The sequence below is a fragment of the Phaenicophaeus curvirostris genome, chromosome 6 (assembly GCF_032191515.1).
Source record: "Phaenicophaeus curvirostris isolate KB17595 chromosome 6, BPBGC_Pcur_1.0, whole genome shotgun sequence".
Taxonomy (NCBI): domain Eukaryota; kingdom Metazoa; phylum Chordata; class Aves; order Cuculiformes; family Cuculidae; genus Phaenicophaeus; species Phaenicophaeus curvirostris.
Genome location: NC_091397.1, coordinates 27,477,742 through 27,504,553, shown reverse-complemented (window position 1 = coordinate 27,504,553; position 26,812 = coordinate 27,477,742). Strand labels below are relative to the sequence as shown.

The 26,812-nt window shown below is 36.5% G+C and overlaps 1 protein-coding gene across 1 annotated transcript in view; it reads left to right on the top strand.

Annotated features, from left to right (window-relative positions):
- The window catches only part of COL28A1 (collagen type XXVIII alpha 1 chain), a 60,977-nt gene that overhangs the window by 22,255 nt on the left and 11,910 nt on the right, over positions 1 to 26,812 (top strand). The window contains exons 12-26 of the mRNA XM_069859696.1: positions 26 to 94; positions 1,229 to 1,297; positions 2,116 to 2,184; positions 3,701 to 3,769; positions 4,485 to 4,553; positions 5,176 to 5,244; positions 5,884 to 5,955; positions 7,821 to 7,889; positions 8,479 to 8,550; positions 9,188 to 9,256; positions 12,017 to 12,085; positions 13,450 to 13,518; positions 15,077 to 15,145; positions 22,273 to 22,341; positions 24,389 to 24,457. Of these exons, the coding sequence (XP_069715797.1) occupies positions 26 to 94; positions 1,229 to 1,297; positions 2,116 to 2,184; positions 3,701 to 3,769; positions 4,485 to 4,553; positions 5,176 to 5,244; positions 5,884 to 5,955; positions 7,821 to 7,889; positions 8,479 to 8,550; positions 9,188 to 9,256; positions 12,017 to 12,085; positions 13,450 to 13,518; positions 15,077 to 15,145; positions 22,273 to 22,341; positions 24,389 to 24,457 (1,041 nt within the window). The remainder of the gene's footprint in view (positions 1 to 25; positions 95 to 1,228; positions 1,298 to 2,115; positions 2,185 to 3,700; positions 3,770 to 4,484; positions 4,554 to 5,175; positions 5,245 to 5,883; positions 5,956 to 7,820; positions 7,890 to 8,478; positions 8,551 to 9,187; positions 9,257 to 12,016; positions 12,086 to 13,449; positions 13,519 to 15,076; positions 15,146 to 22,272; positions 22,342 to 24,388; positions 24,458 to 26,812) is intronic.

The window sequence follows — 26,812 nt, the reverse complement described above, 5'->3', positions numbered from 1 at the left end:
ATTTTCTAATATTCTTTTTCACAAGGGTGATGAAGGTCGAGAAGGTAAAATTGGATCCCCAGGACCTGCTGGAATTGGTGAGCCAGGATCACCTGTAAGTCAGTGATATTTGCAAATGGAAATATAATAAAATAAGTCTTAGTGAGTGTAAATGATTGACAGCAGCTATATTGGCTAGTGATTCCATAACCCACCTTGTACCTTGTCTGGAACAGCAGAAGTGTATTTGGCAATGCCAACCCATTCTTGTAGCAGTAATTGCATGTGGCTTGCCCAAGCAGGAGAATAAAAACACGTCCCAATAAGTTTTGGGAAAATAAAAAATTGCTTGGTCCATGTGAGCAGAATTGCAGCATGCAGTTTTCAGAAAGACATGGAGTTGTATATAAATAGCTGGACTCCTACTTGAGTTGAGAATGTTCTTTAAAAAATGTATACAATAAAATTTTAGGAAGATGAAACTCCAAAAGCTGAGACATTCTCCAGCTCCTGGGTGTAATTTGGATTGCATCAAAAAGAAAGATCCAAATTATATGCTTTTAATTATATCCGTATCTTCTGAATTGCAAAACTTTAGCAAGTTTTTTGTACTGTTGAGTTAGTGCTCACTGTCTGCTTTTTCTTCCTGAAATGTATAAAATGGGTGTTAGATTCATTCTAATAGTATTTTTTATAGAAATTTTTGCTTAATCAAGATCATCCTTAAAACCTCTTAATTAGCTATAAATAATGAAAGATAGCTGAATTTTGTGGAAGACCAGAAAGTATTCAAAAAGTAATTATTTCTGTACTTGTTTAGTACAAAATTGGCATTCTAAGATTTTGTATGTTTAGCCTGCCGTTATGTATGGAAAAACTATGTTCAGATTAATGATTTTCTTTATTAAAATCATGACATCATATGAAACCATAGACAAATAATTTCACCGTGGTAAATGTTATTTATTATAAATTAATCTAGAGGTTCATTTTAGTTTTAACGGTACAATCTTTGGACATTAGTTATGTAATTCACACGATTTTAGCATTAGCTTATTCTAATATAAATCCTCCAGTTAAGAGTTGCTGTATTTAATTTTAATTGCCTGAGCCTAGCCAGCTGCTATGAAAGCAATTTTACTTACCAATGTCATAATAGTTGCAAGAACCCATACTAGCAATTTAGACAAAGTGTCAATAAAACGTAGAACTAGTGATATAGTCTGAATATACTTTTCTTTTCTTACAGGGACAACCTGGTCCTCAAGGTCTGCCAGGTGAGAGAGGTTTACCAGGAGAGGGCATTCAAGGCCAAAAGGTAATTCTATGGAAATTTTTTTGATAACATTGTGGGCCAAATTTGCAGAAGTGTCTAAGTTATTTAAGGTCACTGATCATTCCACTGGTATAAAATGTCAGCTGATCTGTTTTGGTCTTGTGAATCACTGTGGTCTCTGAATATCCCTCTGATTTCAGAAACCCTATCAAGATAATTATAAAAAAATTGTACAGTCCCTCTAATAGTAGTGAGTTAATGATTCTCTTCATTAAAATATTAATATGATAAATAAGTCTAATAAAATACCTTATTTTGGTATCATTAATGAGATAAATTGTCTTCTGAAAGACTATTAAGCTCTTTATGTTCTTTATTGGAAGAAAATATTCAGGAACTATTTCATTCTCTCTTACCATTTTGGGAAAACAAAAGATGGGTTATATGAGTCTCTGGTGGCTTCAAGATTCTCTAGAGCCTTGTACAACTGACCAAAGCAGATTTTTCTTCCTTTTATGGAAAAGATGGTAGTTGTGTCCTTGCACCAGGTTCTGAGCTGCTCTCCCTGACTTTTGAACACATTATCACATTTTCCAAGTGGAGCTTCCTTCTTCCCAGTATTTCATTTTCTCATTTTGAATCCTATGTTCAACAACACAATGAATGCAGATGAAGCGTGTTATGAATTGTAGCTTAGTCACTTCTCTTTAATACTGGTAGTTCCATTGACTATTTTTCTTGTTTGTTTGTGAAGGAATACTTTTTTTTCTGCATTTTCCATGTTGTGATGACCAGTTTTTCTGGGATGGTGTTCTTCTTAAACTCCCAAGTACAGTTACAAAACTATCTCTTATTTCTAGGGTAAAAAGGGTTCTGAAGGTATGCCTGGTCCTCCTGGACTGCCAGGTCAACAAATCAAAGGTGACAAGGTGAGGCACAGAGTATTTCTCTAATCATATCTATAGTTAATAGTATTTGTAGTTAAGTTGATGATTAATTATTCATACAATATCACTACAGTATAAAGATATGTTTTACCTGGAAGCTGAGGAACTATCCTACACCGTTCCATGCAGCTTCTTAGGCTGCACTCATCTGCACAAGTGGCTGAGCCTGTTAATGTTAATGTTCATGTTAACTGAGAGCGCTAAGGACTGTATTCTATACAGTTGGGAACATGAGGGAAGAAATGGACCTTTTTACTCCTAAATTTCAGAAGTATTGTATTTAAAATATTTTAAATTTTTTAAAAATCAAAAAAACCTTGAGTTATATAGCCAAATGGACCTGGAACAGACAAAGGAACACTCTGGCTTTTCCAGCTTTTTGTGCACAGTCTCCCAAAGAGGGATCCAGAATAATTTTAATTCCCTTAGCCTGATGAGATTCCAGCCTGTATCATGTGCATCCCTAGAGAGGCTGATACAACATGCCCAGGTGTCATACAGAGCAGAGGCGGTGATTCCAAATCTTCCTTCTCATGATTTAGTGCCATAGTTCTCCTTCTCCCAGTTGTTTTCCTTTCCTCCTCTCCCCACAAATCCTACTCCCCTAGTTGCCCCAGACTTGGCTTCAGTGAGAGAAGGCAGCACTCCCATCCAAAGTCAATGACAGCTTGGTTAGCAGGGTGTTCTTCATGGATGTGGGAAGTTTTACTTGAACTTACATATCTCACTGTCCAGTTAAATGGTTCTCCAGATCTTCAGAGCAGCCTAGGTGGTGTGGTCTAGTTTGGCCTTTCTGTGAGAGATGTGCTGGGTGAGCACCTGCCCAACCATCTTGCTCAAGACCTTAGTTAGAGGAAGACTAGTGTGTGCAGGAATGAGACATCTTATTCCCATGTCCATATAAGAAAAATGCAGTGATGGCTAGGACAGTAAGGGTTTGGCAACATTTTTTATTTTCTAGGGAGTGATGTCACACTTCCTTGATACCTTCATGGTTCTGTGCCACTTGACCTCCCCATATTCTTCTATTCCCATAATTCTGTCTGCCATAATTCTTCTATTCCCTACCCAAGTGCTGTACAATACCGTTATCATACCACCTGACAAAGATTTTTCAAAAATACTCTCTAGCGACTCTCTTGCAAGGTTTTCTTCTGAGTGTTGTGCAAGAAATTGTGTGTATTTCCATACAAGAAAATCTTTAATGTTAATATGTAAAGATAAGCCGTGGATCCATGTAATAATAAAGTTATAGCTGTGATCATCTTGTGTTATAAATGAGATAGAGTTTGTAGGTAGGAAGGGTATTCTTTTTATTTTACCGATAGCCATAGGCAGACTTCCAGATATTGCAAACACATTTAACTCAAATGCAAGTGGCAAACTTCAATTCAAGATAATACAACTTGGGGACAGTTGCTCTATGTTTACTTTAAATATATTAATCAGCTAACGTGGACTACTGCAATTTAACTCTTGGTATTATTTTTTTGTACAGGGTGATAAAGGCCAAGTTGGACCACCAGGCCCAGAAGGACCACAAGGAATAGGCAATCCAGGAATACAGGTAAGTCTACATTTTGGACATGTAATGAGCATCTGCATGTAGTTTTCTTTTTATACTTTATCAGAGGTATAATTTCAATGTGAAGACATTAAATATCTCACACTCATTTTTCACTTTCAAAAATATGAAGTTAGTCTTTAGGAAAAGCTTGTAAATACAGTGATTCCAACTGATTTGAATTGTCTTAGAATCAAGCAAACAGAAATTTGGTGTAATCTGCATAATAATTTGCATAGGAGAGGAATCAGTTGCCTTGCTTGGATGATGATATATTAAAGATACAAGTTTTACAAAGTATTCACCACTTCTGAATTTCAAGGCCTTTGAAGCTTGAATGCAGCCTTTAACAGTTCATTGCAGAAAAACTGAAACATCCTAAAATAGCTTTAGGATTTGGGGTTTTTTTGGAAAGAAGTTAAGAGTTCTTGCTTCCACCATACTATCCCAAGTGAATCAGGGCTTAGATGCAGATACTGAGACACTTCCCATTTGTTTTCTTCCTAAACTTAGATATGTCAGTGAAATCCATAGGGTAGTAACAGAGGAAAACCAGAATAAAAATCTGAGAACTAAGCCTGAGGACAGGCAAGCAAATAGTTTTCTAAGATAAGATAAAATCATTGTTAATTGAAAGATGGACACATGGTGTTCATCTTTTCAGACACATTTCAGATGTGGAAGTGTAATGCACTAACTCATTTATTTTGCCTTGCAGGGCATGCAGGGTCCAAAAGGAGTCCCCGGGACAAAAGGATCTAGAGGTCTTGGTCTGCCAGGTCCGAAGGTAATGACTCAGACATTATTTTTTAAGAATAGCACCAGCAAGGAACAACAAGCAGTATATCTTTGCCAGGCTTTTCAAGGGTGGGTATGATGAGATGAAAATGTAACTCTTAATTGGAAATAACAGTTCATTTTTGAATTGTTATTCAATTGTTATTCACCCATGTTACCAAGGCGTTCCCCAAATGGAGCACGTAGTTTCTGCTTAGTGTCAGCCCTTAGCATATATGAATGTGGATTTTAGGTTCTAAATTCACACTAATTTATAACAATAAAGAGCAAAGAGTTTTTCATACGATGGTATAAAGTATAAAAATAAAATGTATTAAAACTAAAAGGAAAAATTTGGAATGATTCACTTAGACTTTCTGCCCACTGCAAAGTTAAATAAAAAAGATGCAGTCCTACGAATTACTGTGATTTATAAAGAGCAGAGTTTTCCAGTTGAAAACTGCTTGGCTGAAAACTTGACCACTTAGAATCAGAGAGTCATAGATGATCTCATGTTGAAAGGGACCTGTAAGGACCGTCAAGTCCACTTCTATGTGTAAAGCAGTTAGTGAAACAAGTAATGAATGAAGCTAAATTGTGTTCCTTTGTTAAACAAAAGACTTTGTTACCAGGGTCAACCAGGTGAACCTGGACAAAAAGGAGAACCAGGACTTCCAGGAATTGCCATAAAAGGACTTAAAGTGAGCATATTTTTAACTGCTTCTTACAAGGTCTTCTAATTCTTTCACTAGTTGCTGATAAACTAAGTAGTGGTTTTATGGTATAAATTGACTATGATCAATATAAGAAGGAATTTCAGTGACAGATATTCACTTAAATTCACGGTTTCTGATTTTAAACTCAAAAGTGCTGTGCTAGTTCAGACCCTCTCTATTAAAATTATTACTACAGCCATAACTGGAACAGAGTTTTCTCCCATCTTTTCTAAGCTAGTGAGGTATTTCCAAGACTTGTTAGAAATGTTGCTACCTCTGTTCCTCTGCAGTAATTTGAAAAGAAACGGTCTGTGACAGTGCTGGTCATACCGTCTACATTTTAGAAGAGTTGTTAAGAACTTTAAGCTTTGACTTCAGCTGCCATTTGACTATGTATCATGTCCTTAATGATTTAAGTAGGGATTCCAAAATCTTGGGTAAGGTGACATAGACATCAGAAGAAATTACTGGCTCTATAGAATATTTAACATACTGGGAATAACAACCTCAACTTGAGAAAAAATATTTTATATCATTAATGAATATCTTAATATTGTTAAATCCATTTTACAGAATAAAGAATTTATTGAAGTATGCAGATATAATTATTTATTCTTCTTTAAGGGAGATACAGGTCTATCAGGAGTCCCAGGAGAGCGGGGGATGCAGGGAAATCCTGGGAAGTCAGGGGAAAAGGTAAGGAAATGTATTTTACCAGATGTAAAAGGTGCAGATGAAAGAAGAACAAACTATTATTTGCAAGTATACAATGGCAAGGAGTTCATCCTAGAGGAAGGCATGTGCCAATACTTTTGCCAGAGGACTGGGCTAGCTGAGGCATTTCCACCAAAATTTACTGACAGTGGCTGGCTTCTGTATCTGCAACTGATTTAGCTGTGATGCCTTTTGTGGGTTACTGACTACTATCAATATTAAATTTCATTATCTTCTTGGAGTACAGAGAGCTTGTGTCTTTACCCTGTTCGTTACATCCTGTTCAGAGTTTTTTCTGACACCAAGAAGTCGTGCTCAAATTGATGTAACTTAGAGCATGCAGCATAGCGGGGAGCTGTGGCTGAAACCTGTCAGCCCTATAGAAGAATTGTCACAAACAGCTGAAACCAGGTCTGCTTGTGTCCAAGGGAAAGTGTGAGATTTTAAGAGAAACTCTGCCACATTGGGAGAAAATAAGTATAAATTCAAAATGGTGGGAAGGAATTTAGGGGGGTGCAAAGCAGAATGCTCAAAATTGTCAATTTTGAGCAAGTTAGAGTGTAAGCTGCTGAGTGAGCAAGACTCAGTACTTTGGCTGGTTGTTGAATTGCTGCTGAGAATCCAGGCACCTCCAAACTCTGCTACTGTGCAGCTCTTAAATAAAGGTAGCAGCTGGCTAATATGTAGAACTGATGAATTTAATGTGATTCAGAGTAAGCAAATCGCATTTTTTTGACTGCAAGTCTTTAATCAGAAAACATCTGAATAGCTGTAATAAACATCTATTTAGAATGCAGCTTCACATTTTTTTCATCTACAAGGGCAGTGCAAATACCATATTTACAAGCTACAGCCTGAGGCAGTAAGACTGTGAAAAAATATGTAGCATTTCTGTTGCTACTTAATTATTTTTAAAAATTTGAAATCACTCATTATGCAAGTGCTCAAAAATGAAGAGCCCAGTGTATCAGAAATGAACCATCAGAATTAAAAGTAAATGTTGAGTTAAAATTATACGTGGCGTTTGTATTTGGGAATGCTGGGGTTTTTCTTCTCTTACATATTGCTTTTATTCTTTTGATCAACTTGGGGCTGTCACCTTCACTGTTGTCATTAATTGTAAGTGCAAATATTAGTACTGAGCAGCTACCTCGGATATTCAAGACAGCACAGATCACAGCTTGACACCTACAGTGAGTGGCACAGTGATGTTGCAGCAGTTATTTGCAGGTGTGAAGCTGTCTTACCAGACTGATGCCTGTCAACTGCCAGCTCTGTAATGCCACTTCCATCAATGGCTCAAATCAGAAATTGATTTTTAAACATCATTTTCATATACTTTTCATTTTCTGAATTTCCTACATACATTCTGATATACTAATCTGACTTATATAATGCATTAATATTTTGTAGATCATGCTCCTTAATAGAATGGTTTATGTGGATTATTTGTGAATTATTTGAAGTAATGTTTCCGGCCAATACTTGCAGCCTGGATTTGCCTTTGGCTACAGAGTTCCCTAAAATTACTACCTATTAGCTAAGTTGTTTTTCTTAGAATCAAAACCTTTTCTGATAACTTTGCAAACATTTCTCTTTCTTAAATTAGTATATACGTGCAATTCTCCCTACAAAAATTGATGCAATTGCAAATGGCACTACTGCAAATGTCTGTGAAAATAAAGAATGTGAATGCAGGAGGGTGGAAGGAGTTTAAGAATATTTTTACAAAGAAAATAATTAACCAGATATTTACTGACATTTTTGGGGAAAGTGTTTATACAACCATTGATTGGTTCAATAAAATTACCTACATGAAAATTAATTAACCATGTAATTTCTGTTAGGGAGAAAAGGGAGATCAAGGTCCAAGAGGCCCAGAAGGACCCCCTGGCAAAGGACATGTAGGCCAAAAGGTATGGCTTGACATGCACACTGGAGAAATAATACAAACTTTAGAAGGTCCTGTTTTGTAAGACTTCAGAGTCTGGCCTATATTTTCATGCATTATATCTTAAGTAGCAATTATATTTTAACTGATGAGATAAAATTATATAAGTGAGAGTGATGTTCTCCTTAACCTGAACAAGTGCAGCAAAATCAGTCTTTAAATACAGACCCTAAAGTTAATTGGGAAGTAGAAATTCCCTTAAAATAAATTACAGAGTTTTCATTGAAGTTAGGACGATGCCAACTGTCTCAGTAGGCTGATGGGGAGAGAAAAGGAGCTAAGAGAAGTTAGGTGACTATTTAGGTATCTAAATATGAAATTTAAAGCCTGAAAAGATGCATAAGCCAATAGAGGGCTTTTTTCTCTCAGCTGGTTAAATTTAGGACATTCAGGGCAGATTCTAGAACTGAGTGAGATTTCAGTTGCAGTGGAGCATATAAATACCTTTCTAATTATGGGTGTCATTATCATTGTGGTTTTGGATTTTTTATGTATCTCACAGCTGTGGATGAATCTTTGCTGCAGTAGAAAAAAAAAAGTTTTGTTTTCATCAGGGTGACCCTGGAGAAAAAGGATCCCAAGGACCAATTGGTAATAAAGGAGTACAAGGCCCAGCTGGACCAAAAGTAAGCTGGTTCCTCCAGGGTAACCCTTCACTTTGTACTATATAAAATAATGTATGGAATTTATGTAATGTACAATTTCTGACACTTGAAGACTTAACGGAACAAAGGAAAAGCAAAGATATGTCCATCCTCTGTCCCGAATGGCACAGAAGTCCAAAGGAGAAAAAGAATGGGTAGATATATAATTACAAACCTTATGGTTATGCTTGAGCACTGAGAAGCTAAAAAAAGTTGTTTAAGTGATTCTAACTATGATCGTTTACCAAATTTTTACTTTGGAACATTAGTTTTCCACTATAAAATTTTGTGATTAAGTGTCATTCTAAATGATAAGAAAATTAAATAATACGGTGTTCTGGTTATTCCATTGGATTTGTAAGCCAGACACAAAAAAATAATTAAAGTTAAAAAATGAAATACACAGTTCAACTAGTATTTATTGAAAACATGAAACCTGGACCAGCTTTCACAAGAATGATAAGTTGATTTAGGCTTTTTTCCCCCCAATATTGTCTGGTTTTTAGATGAATCTATATCGCTGACATTTTTATAACATAAAGTATTGATAAAAGCTTTTCGCTACTTCTGGAGAAAAGAAAATATCTGTTTAAATCTAGATTATAACATTTTGTAACAGGGTGAACCTGGAGAAAGGGGACCATCTGGACTTGCTGGATCATCTATTCGTGGACCTGCTGGACCAAAGGTGATTATTTCATATGTGTTTGCTGGAGACCAGAGACTGGAAAATTTCTATTGCACATTTCTGTCAAAATTAAAAGAATATAAGTTAAAGAAGTTGAAATTCCTTGTTGTAGCAACAAAGATGGCTGAATTTTAGAAATAAATAGTAAAAATTGACAGAGTGTTTTGGGTCCCTTTAATAGGGTGCTGAACTCAGTGCATGTTAGTGCCTCCTGAAGCCATTTGTTAAAAACAAAAGACAACAACAAAAAAAAATTACATTTCTGCTGTGTTTTGGCCTTTCCAGTGAAATTAATCACTATGAATTTTTTTTTTTTTTTAGGTTTTTTTTTTTAACCTTACTATGCATTTTGTTTCTTAGAATAAAGGTTTCCTGGATGTAGCAGTAATTCCCTGCAGGAATATATCTATGATTTTATGTATAGTTCCAGGGAGCTAAATGCTGAACTAGATGATTTTTTGGAGATAAATGTTTGTATGTCACTTCCAAGTGAATAGCTGGCCTGTAGATCCTACTTTAAATGAAATGTCCTGTAGGAGGTAGCTAGAGCTACTTTCAACTCATTTTCTCTATGGGTAAAATGTACCTGAAATGAGTAGGACTTGTCCTGTGACTCAAATAAGTGGATTCAGCAAAAGTAAAGTTAACTTTGAAGATTTTAAAAACATTTGAAAATTCACTATCACCTCATTTTTATTTTAAGAATAAAATAGTTACTGTTTTTATAATATATCAGTTAACTTCTACTTGGTGATAGTTTATAGCATAAAGAAATTGGTAATGTACATCCTATTACTCTGAAGTAATTTCACCCCCTCTTTTCTTCCTCCTTGAAAATGTATGTGACCCCCCCATCCCCATAAGTATGTGATATATTCTACATTCAATGTACTCATCAGCCTGACATCAGGACATTGCAAAGGGCTAGGATGTGGTTTGGGCTTGTTTGTGCATGGAGGAGGAAGGAAGAAGGGAATGCAATAAACTCAGGGTATACCTGGAGTAAAAATGCAACCACAGAGACAAAGCAAGGAGAGGATTGTGGGGTGCTCATATCTCTTATGTTGGTTTAAAACCATAATAATGTGCAGACTTAGTGTCAGGGCAATATAAATAGCTTACTATAAGGCACAGCTTGTTTGAACAGATCTCACTGTGCAGGGGTTCCTTCTTCAGATTTTCCTGGTTAATGTGACATTTTTTAATAGACCAATAAGTGAGTCAGGATTGTTTATTGATAAATTCATGATAAAAAATAAGAAGTTGGTATTCTTTATTGCCTTTTTCATTCTGATTTTGTTTTGTTCAGTAGTTAGTTTTGTTCATAGCAGGCTGGCCATGATCCAAAATCTGCTGGAGCCTGTATGAGTTTTTTCCAAACTCTACTAAATTTTAGATAAAGTGTTTTGTGTGCAGTGGCTGATGCAAGGAAACAAGTATTTTGTGTAATTTTTGAGTGAAGTTGATTTTTAGAAAGTATAAAAAACCTTGTCTCCTTAGTTTGAACAAATATCTTAATTTGAACAAATATCTTATTTTAAACAAATATCTGCTGTATTTTTGACAACTACTCAATGATGTAACAGGCTACACAGGTCTGTTTTTTCTCTTCACTGTGGAAAGTACAATGATTACTAGTAATTGTGTTCTTGGAACATCCTGATATCTGCAGCAGTGAAGCCAGACATTATAAACTTCTAGTGCAGGGAATCTGCATTTTTTTCAAACCCGGGAGTTATCATGGTCTGAGGTCTTTTTAGTACATCTCTAAGTATTTGATATAGTAGTGGATGATTGCTAAAGGTCTTAGCTCCTGGACAGCCAGGGTTGTGTCTGCTGGAAATTTATTTATTTTAAGGTACACCCACGTTTAGGGGCTAGGGTTTTATTTCCCTTGACAACCATTATGCTGTTAATAATATGGAGACAGTAACATTAGGTAGCTGTTTTTTTGTCATATTCCTTTCTCATGGTTACAGCTGCTTCATGGTTTTGACAGATCTGCTTTCCCTAATAAATGTTTTCTGAAGTACTGCCTGTCCTTCTCACTCGTGTTAAAAATTGCAATTTTTTTATTGAAAATTAAAATTTTCCTTTTAAGAGCCTTAATGTAAAGTAAAACATCTTTTGCCATAGATTAAACACTAGAAGGAGCCAAATTGTGCTCTCTGAAGTGATAACTTGAATTCTAAGCCTAATTACTTTCCAGGAAAACTACTGACAGAGCCAGGATTACCAAACCATGGTGCTGGATAATATTTGACAAAAAGCTCAAGTTTCTTCCTGGGTCTTCAGTCTGCAGAGCTTGCAGTTTTGAAGTGCTGTGCCATTGCATCTGTAGCCTTTTTAAGCATAGTCTTGTGTTAGCAGTTGTCTTTGAATTTCTTTGCTGTTCTCTGTGTGCTCTGGCAGGAACAAGGTTAGGCAACCTTGCTTGTGTGGGCAAAAGCATGAAGAAACCACATGTGAATCTGGCCAGTGAAACTTAGTTATGATATTCAACCTTCAGGTGAAAACTAAAGCCATCAAGTTATTCGTCAAAGCGGAACAAACTCTTTGACACAGTTGTGGAGAAGCCAATGTGTAAGAGAGGTCAGAATCAAGGCAGTAAAAGATTCCTCTAGAAATATTGATTTCCCATTACCTAGCTCAATAATTGTTACTGTCAGAAAGAACAGGATGCTTCTCTCTGCTGTAAAACTTCAGAAATTAAATCTGAAAATAATTAATATGGTTTGGGATTTGTTTCTTTTTGAATAGGGGGATCCAGGACCCCAAGGGCCTCCAGGAGATGATGGACTTCCTGGAAATTCAATAATGGGACCAATGGTAGGAGTTATTAGATGAAAGCTGGAAAATAAAGAAACATTAGACATATGCAAAACTCTTGTGAAAATACATTAATCATTTGAACAACTTTTTCAGGAAAGTAACTGACCAATTCTTCAATTTCTCCATCATTCAGGTTAAGTCTATTTTTAAAAATAAACTTACTGTCTTGTCAAAGAAGAAACACAAAATATGATAGATTGAATAACTAGTCCAGTTACTAGTCCAGTCCAGCGCCTCACCCTGCAAACTTCCCTCCAGAAGCCTTCATTAAGAAGGCTGCTCTTCAAATTCAACTCCAGCTTTTATTATCTCGCATATTGTTTATGCATCTATATGGGCAGTATGCTCTTTATTGAGTATAAACTGAGAGTTATTGGTTATTTCAACAGGGGTGTTTTGTGATTACCAATCTTGCACATCCCAAACCATAAGTAAGACCACCCCCCCAAAAAGAATTTAAATAGGTCTTTTGGAAGTACCAATTTGCATATAGATTACAGAATATGATTTATTTCATTATATGCATTACATTTAACTTCAACACCAAGAATGGAGTGCAGAAGTCTCTGTCAGGATTGCTGCGTTCACTGTTCAAGCCTTTAGTGGTTAACTGGCAAGATCTACACACATTCTCATTAAGTAACAGGAAAACAATCACTGGAATGAGGAAATAGGAAAAGATTGCTGTTTGCTTCTCTTCTGGTCATGAAAGGTAGCACTGAGGTTTTGCAAATGCACAAATATTTAATGGAAGTCAGTGGAAGAGTCAACAGAAGGAATGATTGTCTCCTGATATGGAGAATTTTAGGCTATACTAAGAAAAATTATGTTGTGCTTATAACTGCTTGTGTTTTCTTTCTTTCACTGCTTTCCTTTGTTGGATGTGGTTTTGCTTTATTGTATGAGAGAACCATTGTGATTACCTGGAAGTGCAAAATGTGCAACATATGATAGCTTAAGGCTGACATTTATGTTTCAGTATCATTAAATTCGTTGTTCAAATGTCATGGCCTTACATCTAAAGTCACAAAAGTTTAATTTTTTAAAAATAGTTATAACTTTGTATTGGCTGAAGATAAAGTCAATGTTCTTAAGATGTCTTTCTGCAACTACAAATTGAGAAATTATTCATTTCCTAATGAGAACTCCTATTCTTCTGAAACCTTAATTTGATCAATTGAAGCAACAATAAAAAAACCACAATGATTTCTGAGCTCTGTGAACAAATTGCAAGAACTGATAACCACTATTGTGTATTTCAAAAAATATATTAAATAGTTTCCTAACATATTTGTTAATATTTGTGACATCGTGATGATCCATTTACTGTCACAATGCCTGACTTACTATTTTGTATTTAGGGTAACCCTGGACTACCTGGACTGCCTGGACCCCGTGGAGCAAAAGGCGATGGCCACAAAGGTGAAGCTGTAAGTACTGTTTTAATTCTGTACCTTGTGTTCTACAGAAAAAAGAATTACTGTGTGATAACTCAATATTTAGTTACTTAACTACGTGCAATCAATCTTCTCTTTCATCCTTTATCTAATAGAAATGTTTCATGTATTTCATAAAAATGTTCGTGGCTGCTCGTATTTACATTTAATTTTATCATTATTTTGGATTCTTCTCCCTCCCTCCTTCTCTCTCTCCCCTTCCTCCCTTCTCTCTGTTGCTCTCTCCCTCTCTCCCTTTCCTTTACTGTTCTTTGTTCAAGATCTCTAATAACATCTGCTCAGCCAAATCTTTCAGCCTTAATTCCTCGGTTTTTCATCTGCTTTTCATACCTGGCATTCATACCCTACTGTCACCCAAAATAAAAATGAAATGCAATCGTGAAGAAGGCAGTGATGCAAACAGATGAATGCTGAACTTTTATTAGGCCCTAAAATGCACTTAGAAACTGGGGGTTTAAGCTTTACAAGTTATCTGCTTAAATTATACAAAGAAAAAGTACTGGTAGATACAGAATCAAAGAGGTCAGTGAAAAGCTGGAAACGTTTCATTTCTAGTTAATCAAAGAACTCAAAAGAAGCCTGGTTTGGTAACCATTGATTTATAAAACTATATAAATGCTGGTTGTAGTCTGCTCATTCACAGGATAACAAACTTATGTGTATGAGTTTCCTGCATTTCTATTTATTGCTAGACATTAAAAAGAAGAGCTTTGCTCTGCAGTAGTATTCCTGAAATCATATCTGTTGTAGATTCCTATTTGCAACTGCCACAAGAGTCATGCTTATCTGCAACTCAATTTTCCTGACAGATGAGTACACATCCTTGGAATGTGTATAGATTCTGTTGTGCATCCTTCCTCTTCTCGGACTGTTTTTCCATGCCTCATCATCTGGAAAGACCAGCTTTGTGAGCCACTGGCAGGCATGGACAAGATTTATGTAGCTAAGTCTCTGCAGCATGATGGGGCAAACATATCTGCCTTATGAATGATGAAAAGGAATCTGGGGATGCCTCCAACAGTATGAAGGGCAGCTGAAGGGGCTGTGATGGATTAAGCAGTGAGTTCAAGAGAACAGATCATTGAACACAAATGCACTAAATTATGTTAAGGTTACCCAACCCTTGAATTTAGATGGATTAGCTTGGGTATCCCAGATGTGTAATGTCTGCAGTGTGTGAAGCACAGAACAATGTCTGGTGGGAACGGTTGGACTCGATGATCCGGTGGGTCTCTTCCAACCTGGTTATTCTGTGATTCTGTGATTCTGTATCTCTGAGGCAAAATCCCTCCAATGTTCTTAAGTCAAGAGCTGGACTTTTTGTCCACCAACCTGGTAGTCTTTTCAGGTTTCCACCTGGGACTGATGATGGCTGTTGCTCAGTACACATCGGAAATGTGAAGAATTTGACAAAATACAGCAAATCCAAAGAGATTAGTAACTATTGCTGAAATTTACTTCTTTGTTGAAGAATACAAGTACTCTTCCTTTAGGATGACTATTGACATACTTTATTCCTTTTCTGTGCCAGGGACCTCCAGGACCAGCAGGCCCCCCAGGACCAGCAGGCCCAAGAGGTGTAGGAGATGCCGGACCAAAGGTACTTGTGCATGCATCTGACTAGTAGGCAGGGTAGACAAACGTTCCAAAAAATGCATTGGATTAGAATGGCATATATATATGTGTGTATAAATATATATGGCAAAATGCTGTGATCTCATCTCCTACTTTGCATTTCAGTTAGAAGAAAATCTTGTGATAAACTTTTCTGCCATGAGAGATACAAACTGGTTCCTGCTTTATCTTCAGATTTGATGCAAATCTGCAGGTTTTCCATGCATCCAAAGACCCAGGATGTTTCTAGACACTGGAGTTTCCATGTGGAAGTAAGAATCCACTGCAGGCAGAGTATTGCCTAATAATTATGTGCTTCCTTTCTTCTACAGAAGTGCAAGGGATGAGGCCCCAGAGGGGTCAGGGAAAATGTTGGTTACATGGAACCAGTGGGATATTTTAAAAGGTCCTAGAAATGGATTCCTAATAGAAGACTATAAACCTTCATCTTCACCTAAAATTAGTATTAGTTCAGAGGCAAAACTTGGCAGAAAAAAATAACAAAACAAAACAAAACTGGCGAAGGGATTAGAAATACAACACTGAAACAATTCCAAGTTTTTTTCATAAAACGCAGAATAGTTAAAGTGTTACAAAATTCTAAGCAGTATGTAATTCAACTAACAATTTTCATTCTAACTACTATGTTATAAAAAGTTGGAAAAAGGAGACTTAAGACTAAAATCACACAAGAAATTGCTTTGAAATATCCCACAGAGAGGTTTTATTAATGATTTCCTCATTACATATGTGAAATAGGAAACAGGCAGCCTGTTGCAGGAGAAAGCAAAATAAGTACTGCCCAAACAAGGTTTTTTTTCCCAAAGAGGAGGAACTTTTAACTTCACTTCCCAGAACATGAGAATTTACACTTAAAATAAACAACAACAATAATCTCTTAAAAACATATCTACAATAAAGGAAAAATGGAAGGACATTCTTCCTTAAAATGAACTAACCTTAGAATGACCACAGAATGGCCTGATAATGGAATCTGGGAAACCTGGCTTTGTGCTCCTATTGAGTTACTGCTTACCAATACAAGATATTTCACATAAAGTAACACAGGATCTGGCCTATGGCATAAACTAGTAAAGAATTATAAGTAATTTCAATTGTGTTATTCAATATAGACTTACAGAAAATGCATATGGCTAAATTTGTTAGGTATTTTTATATAAGATTATATCTTTTCCAAATAGAGATCTCAGACAATATGATATGGCCTTATAAGATATTTTTCTTGGTACTGTAGCAGAACATTTCTAGAGCCTTGTATGAAACTGTTAAGGCAGATATTGATAAAAATGAAACTTATGACTACAGAATCTAGATGCATTTTTATTTCCTAATTCCATCTCACTTCCTAAATGAATAATTCTGGAAAGTAGTGTTTCCCTAGGAAAAAGAATTCAAAGGTCACGTTAGGTAATTAAATAAGATGATCTCCCACTGTGATGCCGTGGTTGAAAGGATACAAACCCCAGAAATATAAATTTTAGTGGGAATATATGGGTTTAACAAAAGAAATTTGAGTTAAATCCAAAATAGAAATAAGATGTTTAATTAATTTAAGTGAAAAAAAAAACCTAGAATAATTGCAGTGAAATTGTTCACAGTTGCAATTTTTAAAATCAACGTTTCTGGTCATGTTTCTGAAAAGTATCACAAATATACAAAGTAAACAGAAATGTACTTAGGAAAATCATTGTTCCTGGCTTATATGAGACATTAAAAGTGGGTTACAGGTCCCTGTTGTTCTTATAATCATGAATTCACGTAATTGCTGAGACAAGCAATTCTTCAGCGGTATAGTTATTAGGAAAGTTCCAACCCAAATCATGAAATATGGAAGTATAATATAGTATATATAGAGAGGAGGAGGTAAAAGCTGTAAAGTGAAAAAAAAAATCATCTCATTTTTGCAACGGAGAGCATGGGATCTAGTATTTTTATCACAGTTATCCTTAAACCACTGTAAGTCTTGTGATATAATAACATATTTAATTAAATCATAGATTAGCTGTTGCATTACTTAGCTGTTTTCAGTTTCAGCTCTGTGTTTTAAATAATTGGCAGTTTAAGTGGGTTGTTCAGTTTCCTTTATAAAGACATCAAGTCCTTGCTGGTCAGTGTATTCTCCATCCATGAACCGCATAAACAATACTGCCATCCCTCCAGATCTGTGGGCTGAAGTACGCTAATGACAGTAGTAAAGGAGGCTTATTGGTAGTATCTTTTTTGTGGAGGAACATATACCTGTGTTATGTTAGCTGAACATTACCAGTTAACATTAAATTCGGCAACAGCCCAGAATTTGACTGAACAAAAGTGAAATAGCTGTGCTCAAAAGGTAAGGCTTTTAAAATTTAATACTATCTAATTACAACAGGAAATAGTATAATGGAATATCTAGTCACAGCATCTCTTATCCTAACTGATTATCTAGAAAGAAGCCAGCAACAGGTAAGGCAAACTAATTGTTATCACTATTCTCATGCTTTCGGACAATTTCAGGTCAGATCAGGGTTGTTATGTAAATTAAAATTATCTTCTTCATTTCCATGAAGTCAGCTCCATTGTCACAAAAATTGTCAAAATTAGGTATCTTGATTCTAAGAACTAGCTTATTGGAAAACTTGGATACCATGGAAGCTATGTTTTCAGGTGGGGCCTCCAGTGGCTGTGGGAGCTAGGTGTGATACAGCCTAAGGAGCAAGACCTAAGCATGTGCAGTTGGTCTATTTCAGGCAGCCACATGTACAAACTCAGAGTCTTCTCAGGCTTGTGCTCTTTTTTCAGTTAGTATTCTTTGGGCTCTGAACCAAAAAAAGATCTGAGTGGTCCTACGACCCAGGAAATGGATTTTCTTCAGGTGAAGCTGAATGAGGTGGTCTGACCTGCAAGTGCTCTGACTGTACTTCTACTTGCAGTAGGTGATCAGTTCGCAGGAGCAGAGCGGAGCAGGCAGGTCTCCTCCCATTGCATACACTATAAACATCAGGTTGCAAATTCACTGCTGTTAGGTCTATAGCACTATTTGTTGATGGACATGTAGAGTTAGAAGCTGCATATCAAGCAGAGGTTCCTACTCATAATAACCAGTTGTGGAGTAGATTCAGAATGCACCATATCCATGGGTTAGGTTAAAGTGGCATCTTGTTCTAGGAGTAGTTGTATTACAAAGAACCTTGTAGACTATCTGTCTTTGCAAGTAACGCAACACAATTAGGGCAAATCATATTCACACCAATTTTTGTATGAATAGTTTTGAGTGGATCCACAGGCTTGATTGTGTTGCAGTGTGATATTCCCCATCAAATTTGGCTGCTCAGAGCAGTGCTTATCTAATCTCTGTCAGAAAATTAAAAAAAAAAATCAAGAGTTATAAACATCTGATAAAAAATTAATTTGTATTTTTTACTTTAAATGTATTTCTTTTTTATTATGCACATAGATTGATGCATTAATCCTATGGGAGAAAAATGCATATTGCTTCTGTAGATGGTAGGCAGCTGTAGCTTTTGCAGTGTGCGACTGCTGCACAAAGGCATGCATTCTCCAAATAGATTGTAAAACCTGTGATTTAGTTCTGTGCATCCACACTAGTTGTCATGTAGGGTACCCTGGAAAAAAAGAAACAAAGTATATAAACACCTTTTCTCCCTCTCTGATATTTTGCTCCTGTTTATTTATCCAGTGTTTTGAATCCTTTGTCTGCACATAACTTCCTGGTAGCAAAGGTACCACAAGGAAAAACAATTCACTTGTTGCAAGAATTCCCCAAGAAATTAGTTCATAAAATGAAGAATCTTCAAATAAAATATAAGTCCACTGGCTACCCCTCATGCTTTCCATATTAAAAAAAAATGAATATAAGAACAGCAACAATTTCTGCATATAGAAAAAGAACTTTTATTTGATAAAAGAGACTCATAAATTGACACACTAGTTAATTTGAAATTCCTTTGAGTATCATTATATAGAAATGTTCCACTCAGCTGAATCAGAGCTCTGTTCTCCCACTTTCAGAAATGGCTCACATATGTGCACACTGGTAGATAGGAATTTTATGTATCAGAGGTCAAATACTCATGAAAACAAAATCAGAACATGTGGGATGCATTCATTCCTGGCAGCACCCTACTTTCTGTAGCATTGAAACAGAAGCACATAATGTCAGTATATAATAAAAAATTGATTTAAAAGCCTTATTGCCAACTAGGAGGTAGGTTACAGACATTCAAAAGCAAGAGCCCAGAAGCAGAAGTAAAGCAAGCTTCATTCTCAGTAACTGGATCACAGGAGAATTATTAAAACCCCTAGCGTAGTCCCTAGTGTGTGAACATTTGGGCTGGATCCAGTTGCAATATAAATAACTTGTGCAGCTTGGGCCCTGTCAATTTGACCTAAAAGTGGAAAGTTGAGATGTAATGTCTTTCTTTTTTAAATATGTTCTTACCTTTCTATCCGTTAGTTCTCATGAAAGGGAGTAGGCAATGTCTGTTGTATATTTCAGTTCCTAATATACATGCTTCACAGTAAATGAGGTGTGTATATTTGGAAGGCAAGGTTACTTTTCAGGTGATGATTAGGCCATTTAATGAATTTTCTTGAACAAATTATATGGGATATACATTGGAATCCCCTACATTGCACTGTCTTTACTCAGGTCTTTATTTCTTGTTTCAGTGATATTTTTCTGGTACACTGTTTTGCTGATGGTGACAAGCTTGTCTACAAGCACAATACAGGAAATAAATCAGACTTCATCAAAGGACAGTACTAATCCTTCTTGAAATAAATTCCCTGGAGGACAGTTTATCGTCACACCTTAGAAAAAAAAGAACTGCTCCACTTTGCAACTCATAAAGCAAAACAGTCTTTTTCTATAAGCCAAGAAATATAGAAACTTTGAGACTTACTATAAAGTTCTACAAAAGAGCTTTTCAGTGAGACATCTGGTATTAACTAGGCATGTGAGGCTAAAATTCGATCCTTCACCTGCAATGACCCTGTGCAAGAATGTGTTACCTATGGGAGGAAAAGGCAGATGACTTCAAGTCACCCTTACGCTCTTTTTGGTCAGGGCTGGTCTTAGAGCAGGTTATAGGTATATTGGATACTTGACCGTAAGGAGTCATTTAGTTGTTTGATAACCTTCCATTCAGCTTCCATCACAGCGGCTTACAGAGTGTTTCACAGGTCACAGCAGCCCAGCATCTCCTAATAAAAAGCTTATAATGCAAAGCCCTATCTGTATATACACCTCTCAGCTCTGGCACCTCTGGCACATTTCAGAGGGAGGCTTGAGCAGGGTAAGATTTGTCTGCTTTGCACAACATCTGCGCATGAAGAGTTCTCCTACAAACAGCTTAATTATTATGATTTGTGGAGACACAGAGGACCAATAATTATTCCTTTGATAACAGAAGGTATTAAATAGGAAGGTGAATCCATTTGCCTGGACTCTCATCCCTTGGATTCAGAGTTCCCACCTCTCCAAATCCATCAAAACTGAGCACAGCCCTAATATTTTTACATAAATAGGTCATATTTGGGGACTTAGCATGAGTACCAGAGCCATCTCTCACTAGGGATTGAACCTTGGGCATTGACCTAAAAGCAGTTTTTACAGGGACTGTACACATTCCTCTCATGAAGTAAAGGAAGTCAGTAAAAGTGTGTACTTCTGTTTCCTTCCTTTTTTATCAGTTTGATATATTGTTTCTTTTCACCTACCACCAACCAAGCCTCACTGGTGGTTTGTGTAATTCATACTTGCACCTCTTGTCTAGTTAGAATGCTCCCTCTGCAGGCACAGCCATTTCTACGGCTTTTCAAATTAACTACTAAGTTAATGTTTTTGTCAATTAAAGTTTTCACTTTATCAAGAAATGCAGTCTCTTCTTGGCTCTGTTGCTAACATATGGAATGATCAATAGGTTTGGAGAATATTTCTTTCTTTTGCTCTTGTCTGCACAGGCATAGGTGTGAGAACATTTGCTAAACCTGATTCAGAGGTTTCTGCTTCTACAACTTCTTAATTATTAATTTTTGTTCCTTTAGAATTGATGGAAATTTTCTAGTGATCATCTGCTGAATGTGTGCCTGTTCTCTCATTTGTACATGGATCGAGGCAAACAAAACTACCTATTATATCCCTGTGCCTTCCCTCTACCAGTAATGCTCCCCAATCTCCATCTCCTTCACTGGGTTTGTCTGCAGCATGAGGGGCAGCACAGGGCCCAGCATTACCTGCATTCCCCCTGGCCAGCCAGTGGCTGCCTTCTGTCTGCCTGCTGCTTAAGGGATAAACTCTCTCTGGGTTTGGCTTTTCCTTGCTAAAAGCATAAGTTGAATCTCCCCCCTTTACCCAGCCTCAAATTATCACCAAATCTATTGAAAATTAATATGCTCAAGGCTTCTAAATATCTGATTAATTTGGCTGAAATCAACTGATGAGTTCAAAGTGTACTGGGAAAAAACCAGAACTAACGTAGACAAGCAGAAATACAGGCAGAGTATCACTTAAGCCTTATTTCCTTAAGAAATCAAGCTAAACATATACACATTAAGGCTTTTTAAGAAACCAAAGAAAGGGCTGTTCTTTTTGTTCTTCTATACCAATGCTATGAAAATTCATTTAGTTTTCATAAGCACGTTAGTTCAAGAGCTCTGTAAATTAAATATCTCTAGTTTCAGAACAAGCACGGTATGAGTAAAGGGCATGATCACCATTGTGTCCCACAAATAAGCTCCCAGTCCAACTTGGTAAGCCCCTGCAGAACAGGGTAGGGAAACAGTGGTATTTCCAAATGAGTTTGCTTTTCTTTTTCTTCTGTAGCTGATAAGTTTGCAAATGAAAGTCCTAACTCTGTTGGTGGTTTTGATTACATGGACCTTTGCTGGGGAAAAAGTGTTCTTCACCTAGAGCTTAAATAATGTGGGTGCCTGTGTTTGGGGCTTGCTTTTTGTATTTGTCTATAAAACAACTGTATGTAACATTTGTTTGGTTTGTTTTTTAAAATCTGTGGTTTGATTACTTTGTAAGTGGAAAGATGTAACTGTTAATATGTGACAAATTACTGACACTTCTGTGACTATTTTCAGGGAGAACATGGAATGAGAGGGTATCCTGGGCCACCAGGGCCACCAGGAAGTGGAATGATTGGTCCCAAGGTTGGTACAATGCCATGCTGAAGCTTTTGTGCCCTTTTGTGATGCCGGCTGCCAGACTGATCTCTCAGACACCAAAATATCTTCATCAGTTATTGATTTACATTAGGGCAACTGCAGGAGAAATCAAACATAAAAATATGGGCACTGACCATACATTTCTACCAACCAAAGTAGGAAATAATACTAACTGGATGAAATTGTGTTTACAGCTAAACTTTGAGGTGACAACTGGGAACCGAATGTCAGGCTGATAAATCAGTTAAATTATGTATTTCTCCTGGTTGTATCTAGCCTGTTTTCAAGAGATTCTTCTGTGCTGAAAAATACGTCAAAAGTTAATTTTATGTTTGCAATTTTTGCTCAATGAAACTGAATCTTATTAGTTTCATTACTAAAACCATTTGGAGAGAAGCACAAAACCGAAAAGTTAATTCTATAGGCAGCCAGCATCCAACATCTGGGCAATTTTTAACTTTGCCTCCCTCTGCTGAAGTGATTTACAATTCAAAAAAGACATGCTGTTACGGAAAGAAATTCAGTGCATGTCTGGATTTTTTAATTACAGTTGTATCCATCAATTATTTTTACAAAGACAATGAGGAGAAACATTGTGTATATTTCTCTACTTTTAGCTTGAGATACAAATTGGTAACACCTCTGTAACTTTTCCTGTGATTTCCTTAGTAGAGATTAACAGTCTCCACTGCCATTTTGAGGAAACTAGTATCTGAATTGAGAAACATTGCTATTAGCAACATGTTACAGGAATGACATGAGCAGCAGAGCAGGAATATTTTCTCAGGGTGTATTTCTGACTGCCTTGATTTCTGAAATCTGCATCAATTGCAATACCATGGTAAATCATACAGACAGTCTGTTTAAATAAAAGTAAGTTTGGACTGAGTGTCAAAATCTCACAAATGTGTGATGCTACATACTGCTTCTGCAAAGCCTTCAAGAATGAAAAATATGTTCCCTTTGGGTTTTTGTTTCTGGGGTGAGGAACTGCTTGTAGCGTCTAGTTCTTGAGACAGGCTATTTAGCACTGCAATATTTTATGTGAACCCCTGCTTATAGGTCCATAGTGTAATAGTATTTTCACAAGAGATCCTGTCAAATTTTATGGCATTTTTTCTTTTTGTCTTCACAGATAAGTGTGATGACTTTTCAAATGTCACTAATAGCTAGAAGTTAAATATCTAGAGCTATTTATTTCTATTTAATGATGATGAAGTTTTTATATACTTCTGCCTAAATATTCAACATATGCAAAATATAGGTAATTTACATATCATTGAACGACTTCCATTTACTCTGTTGTAGTATGGTGATTATTTATTGTAAGATAATCAAAAATCTGACCTGAAGTCTGCAGAAAGTTTTATGAAGCTGGGTCACCAAAGGGAAATTCTTCACTTTGTCATGTTGGAATGTTAGGTTAGCATGCCTCCAAAGCACAAGAGCTTTGCCCAGCTTTGACTTTATTGACAGAAATCAGCAGGTGCTGCTTTGGCTTTTCTTTCCTCCGTGCTCCCACTTATGATTTTCTGAATGACTGGTGCTTGCAGAGGCAGTGGCACCACAGGGGCTTGACATATATATGTGCATGTGTATATATATATATGTATGTATGCATGTATGTATGTATGTGGTGCACAAAAGCTAACTAATGTGCCTGGAAGTTCTACTCTTGTCAGATTTAATGGGATTTATTTCTCTGGTCCATTGTGCCTCTACTGTTTGTTGCCCTTGTGTGGAACGATTGCACAAAGCTGTTGGATAAATATGATTTCTTTTGGTTTCTACCTGGGAGAAACTGGGAAAATTATCACATAGTTTCATGGGTGTATTTTATTCTTTCTTTCCTTGGAATTAGCCAGAAGTAATTACTAAGGGCCACAGTGTGAAACCATAAATTGAAGAATCAAAACTAGAGTCTTTGAAAGGGTTTTAGTTTTTCCTTGCAGTGACTTTGGGATTACTTTCTCAATGCTATCAGGAATAGAGCTTACCTTTTTTTTTTTTTTTTGTCCCATTGACTTTACAGGGTATTATGGGAAGGGAAGGCTTGCCTGGTCCACCTGGCCCCCCTGGTGACAGCATACAAGGGAGCAAGGTAACCCAGTTTCATGTGATGTCTGTCCAGTTTCTTCTATAAACTGCCTCTTAAGGAGCTTCATTGTCTGTTTTACTCCCTGTATAATTTCTGTATGAATTCTGTTTGCCACTGAGTCAGTGAACTCCTGCAAATATTCATTGTAAATTTAAGTATTTTGTTCATCACAAGATATGTAATATTTATTTTGACTGTTGACTTTTCAGTATTGTTGGCTCCCAATTGCTTTCCTGCTGTGCTTATCATTACAAATAAATTTAACCCAGAAAAAAAGTCTCATGTCTGTCACATCATTCTGATTTAGTTACATTTAAAGCTCAGATCAAATAAAAGAGCCAGGGTTTTCTCTGGGTGCCCTTTTGAAAGACAGTAACAGAGATCTTACCATGTTTTGTCAAAGTAAGTCAAACAGCATATACAGGAATATAAAATAAACTCAACCAATCTCCCACATACTCTTCACTGGGTTTTTACTTAACTGGTTCTAGCTATAACCATAACCTTGCTCCTATAAGGAGAAACACAAACATGATAATATACTCTGTACATTCAAAGTTAATAAATTGTCAGACAAAGATGTGTTTGTAATGTAAGGATGTGGAATTTAGGATGTAGGAGGTAGGAAAATAACTTGTGCTCTGGCTTTGGAAGGTGTTTGTCTTTGGGTTTGAAACCAAAACTGCAATGATGTGGTGAATCAAACTCAGCTGGTGTTGTTTCTACAGCATTCCACGAGTTGTGTAGGCAGCCTTATCACTTGGATTTTCTACCCTTAACAACTGCTTTTAAAAAGATACTATTATTTTTGTAAAATTGATACTTCTTTCTGAACAACTTCAGCAACTGTCTTGCTCATTTAGTTTCTGTTTCCTCCATATGTTGATGCTTGTTGAGCTTCTATCTGTCTCTCATATCCTTCTGTCTCCTCATAGTCATGTCAAGCCTCATTCTTTTTGGTCACACACTAGCTTAAAGCTACTGTGCTCCTGGATTTGAACTATCATAGAATCATAGAATAACCAGGTTGGAAGAGACCCACCGGATCATTGAGTCCAACCATTCCTATCAAACACTAAACCATGCCCCTTATCAATATCACTCCAAGTATTTTTTATATATACATGGAGCTCAGTCTGCATATGGTAAGAACAGAATGCCAAAAATTAGATGGTTTTTGAGTAACTTTATGTTAGCTCTATTCACAGTTCTTTTTTTATGCTTGATTTCCTTTCAAAACCGCAGTCGAGACGTTCACAGATCTGCACTCAGTTCTGAGAATGACATTTTTCTATAAAAACCTGCTTATTGATCAGTGAGCTAGCAGGATACTAGGGTCAAGGATCTAAGGGTTTGCATTTTTACATATGTAACACTTTGTTTATGATTAAGACTGATGGTGATGTTTGAGTTTAATTATGTATGTGGATTGACCTGGAGAAGCGATAAATATTTTTAAATTAATACAGCATACTTCTTAGTTTTTACTAAGTATTCAGTTATGGTATCTATGGTAAATCCTTCTTATGTCGATGATTGATTGTACAAGCACAGGAAGCAGGATTTGGTTCTGCAGTTGATGGTTTAAAGGATAAAACTCACATGTGTGACTGTGAGAATGTCATCTGTATAATTATGGATTTTTTTAGAACACTAGGTCTCATGCAGTTTTCATTGCCTGAACACCTTCCTGTCAATGTCAAGTGGGCTTTAACAAACGGCAGCAATAAATCTGTAGTTTTGCTGGGGCTGACATTGATTATTAGTGAACTGGAATACAGAGTATATCCTAATTCCAGTTCATAAGTATGTATTGTGCAGATCTGCAAATGTATTAATCGGGACGTGTGACGACTCCAGTCAGGAAGTATAGTCAGTCCCAGTGCTGGACAGCAAGCATTGGAACAGGCTAGCACGCTGTTTCATCGTGTTTAAAAGCCATTTGCCTTAATAACTTGCACAAAAGACCCAGGAAGAACAACTCTGCTAAAAAGTAACTGAAATTAAGTTTGATTATTCACTGTGCATTCTTACAACAGCATAAAATAAATTGCCTTGTGCACCTCCTTGCCTTAGGAATATTTCCTGTTTGCAGGAAATCACTTTTTTTTTTCCTAGTAAATCAGGTATGTAACTTGGTGCATCAGAGTTCTTTTTCCAGTTCCCAGATTATACATGACACTATCTGAATTTTTACTGCTGTAAGATATTGAGAAGGAAGGAAGGTGGGAAGTTCAGCTTACAGAGGCAAGAGGCTGCCAGTTAACAGATGAGCGATACACAGCCCCGATGACAATCGGAGCATTTTAGGTCCCCAAATTTGAGCTACTAGACCAAGATGGTCCTGCAGGGTGGGAT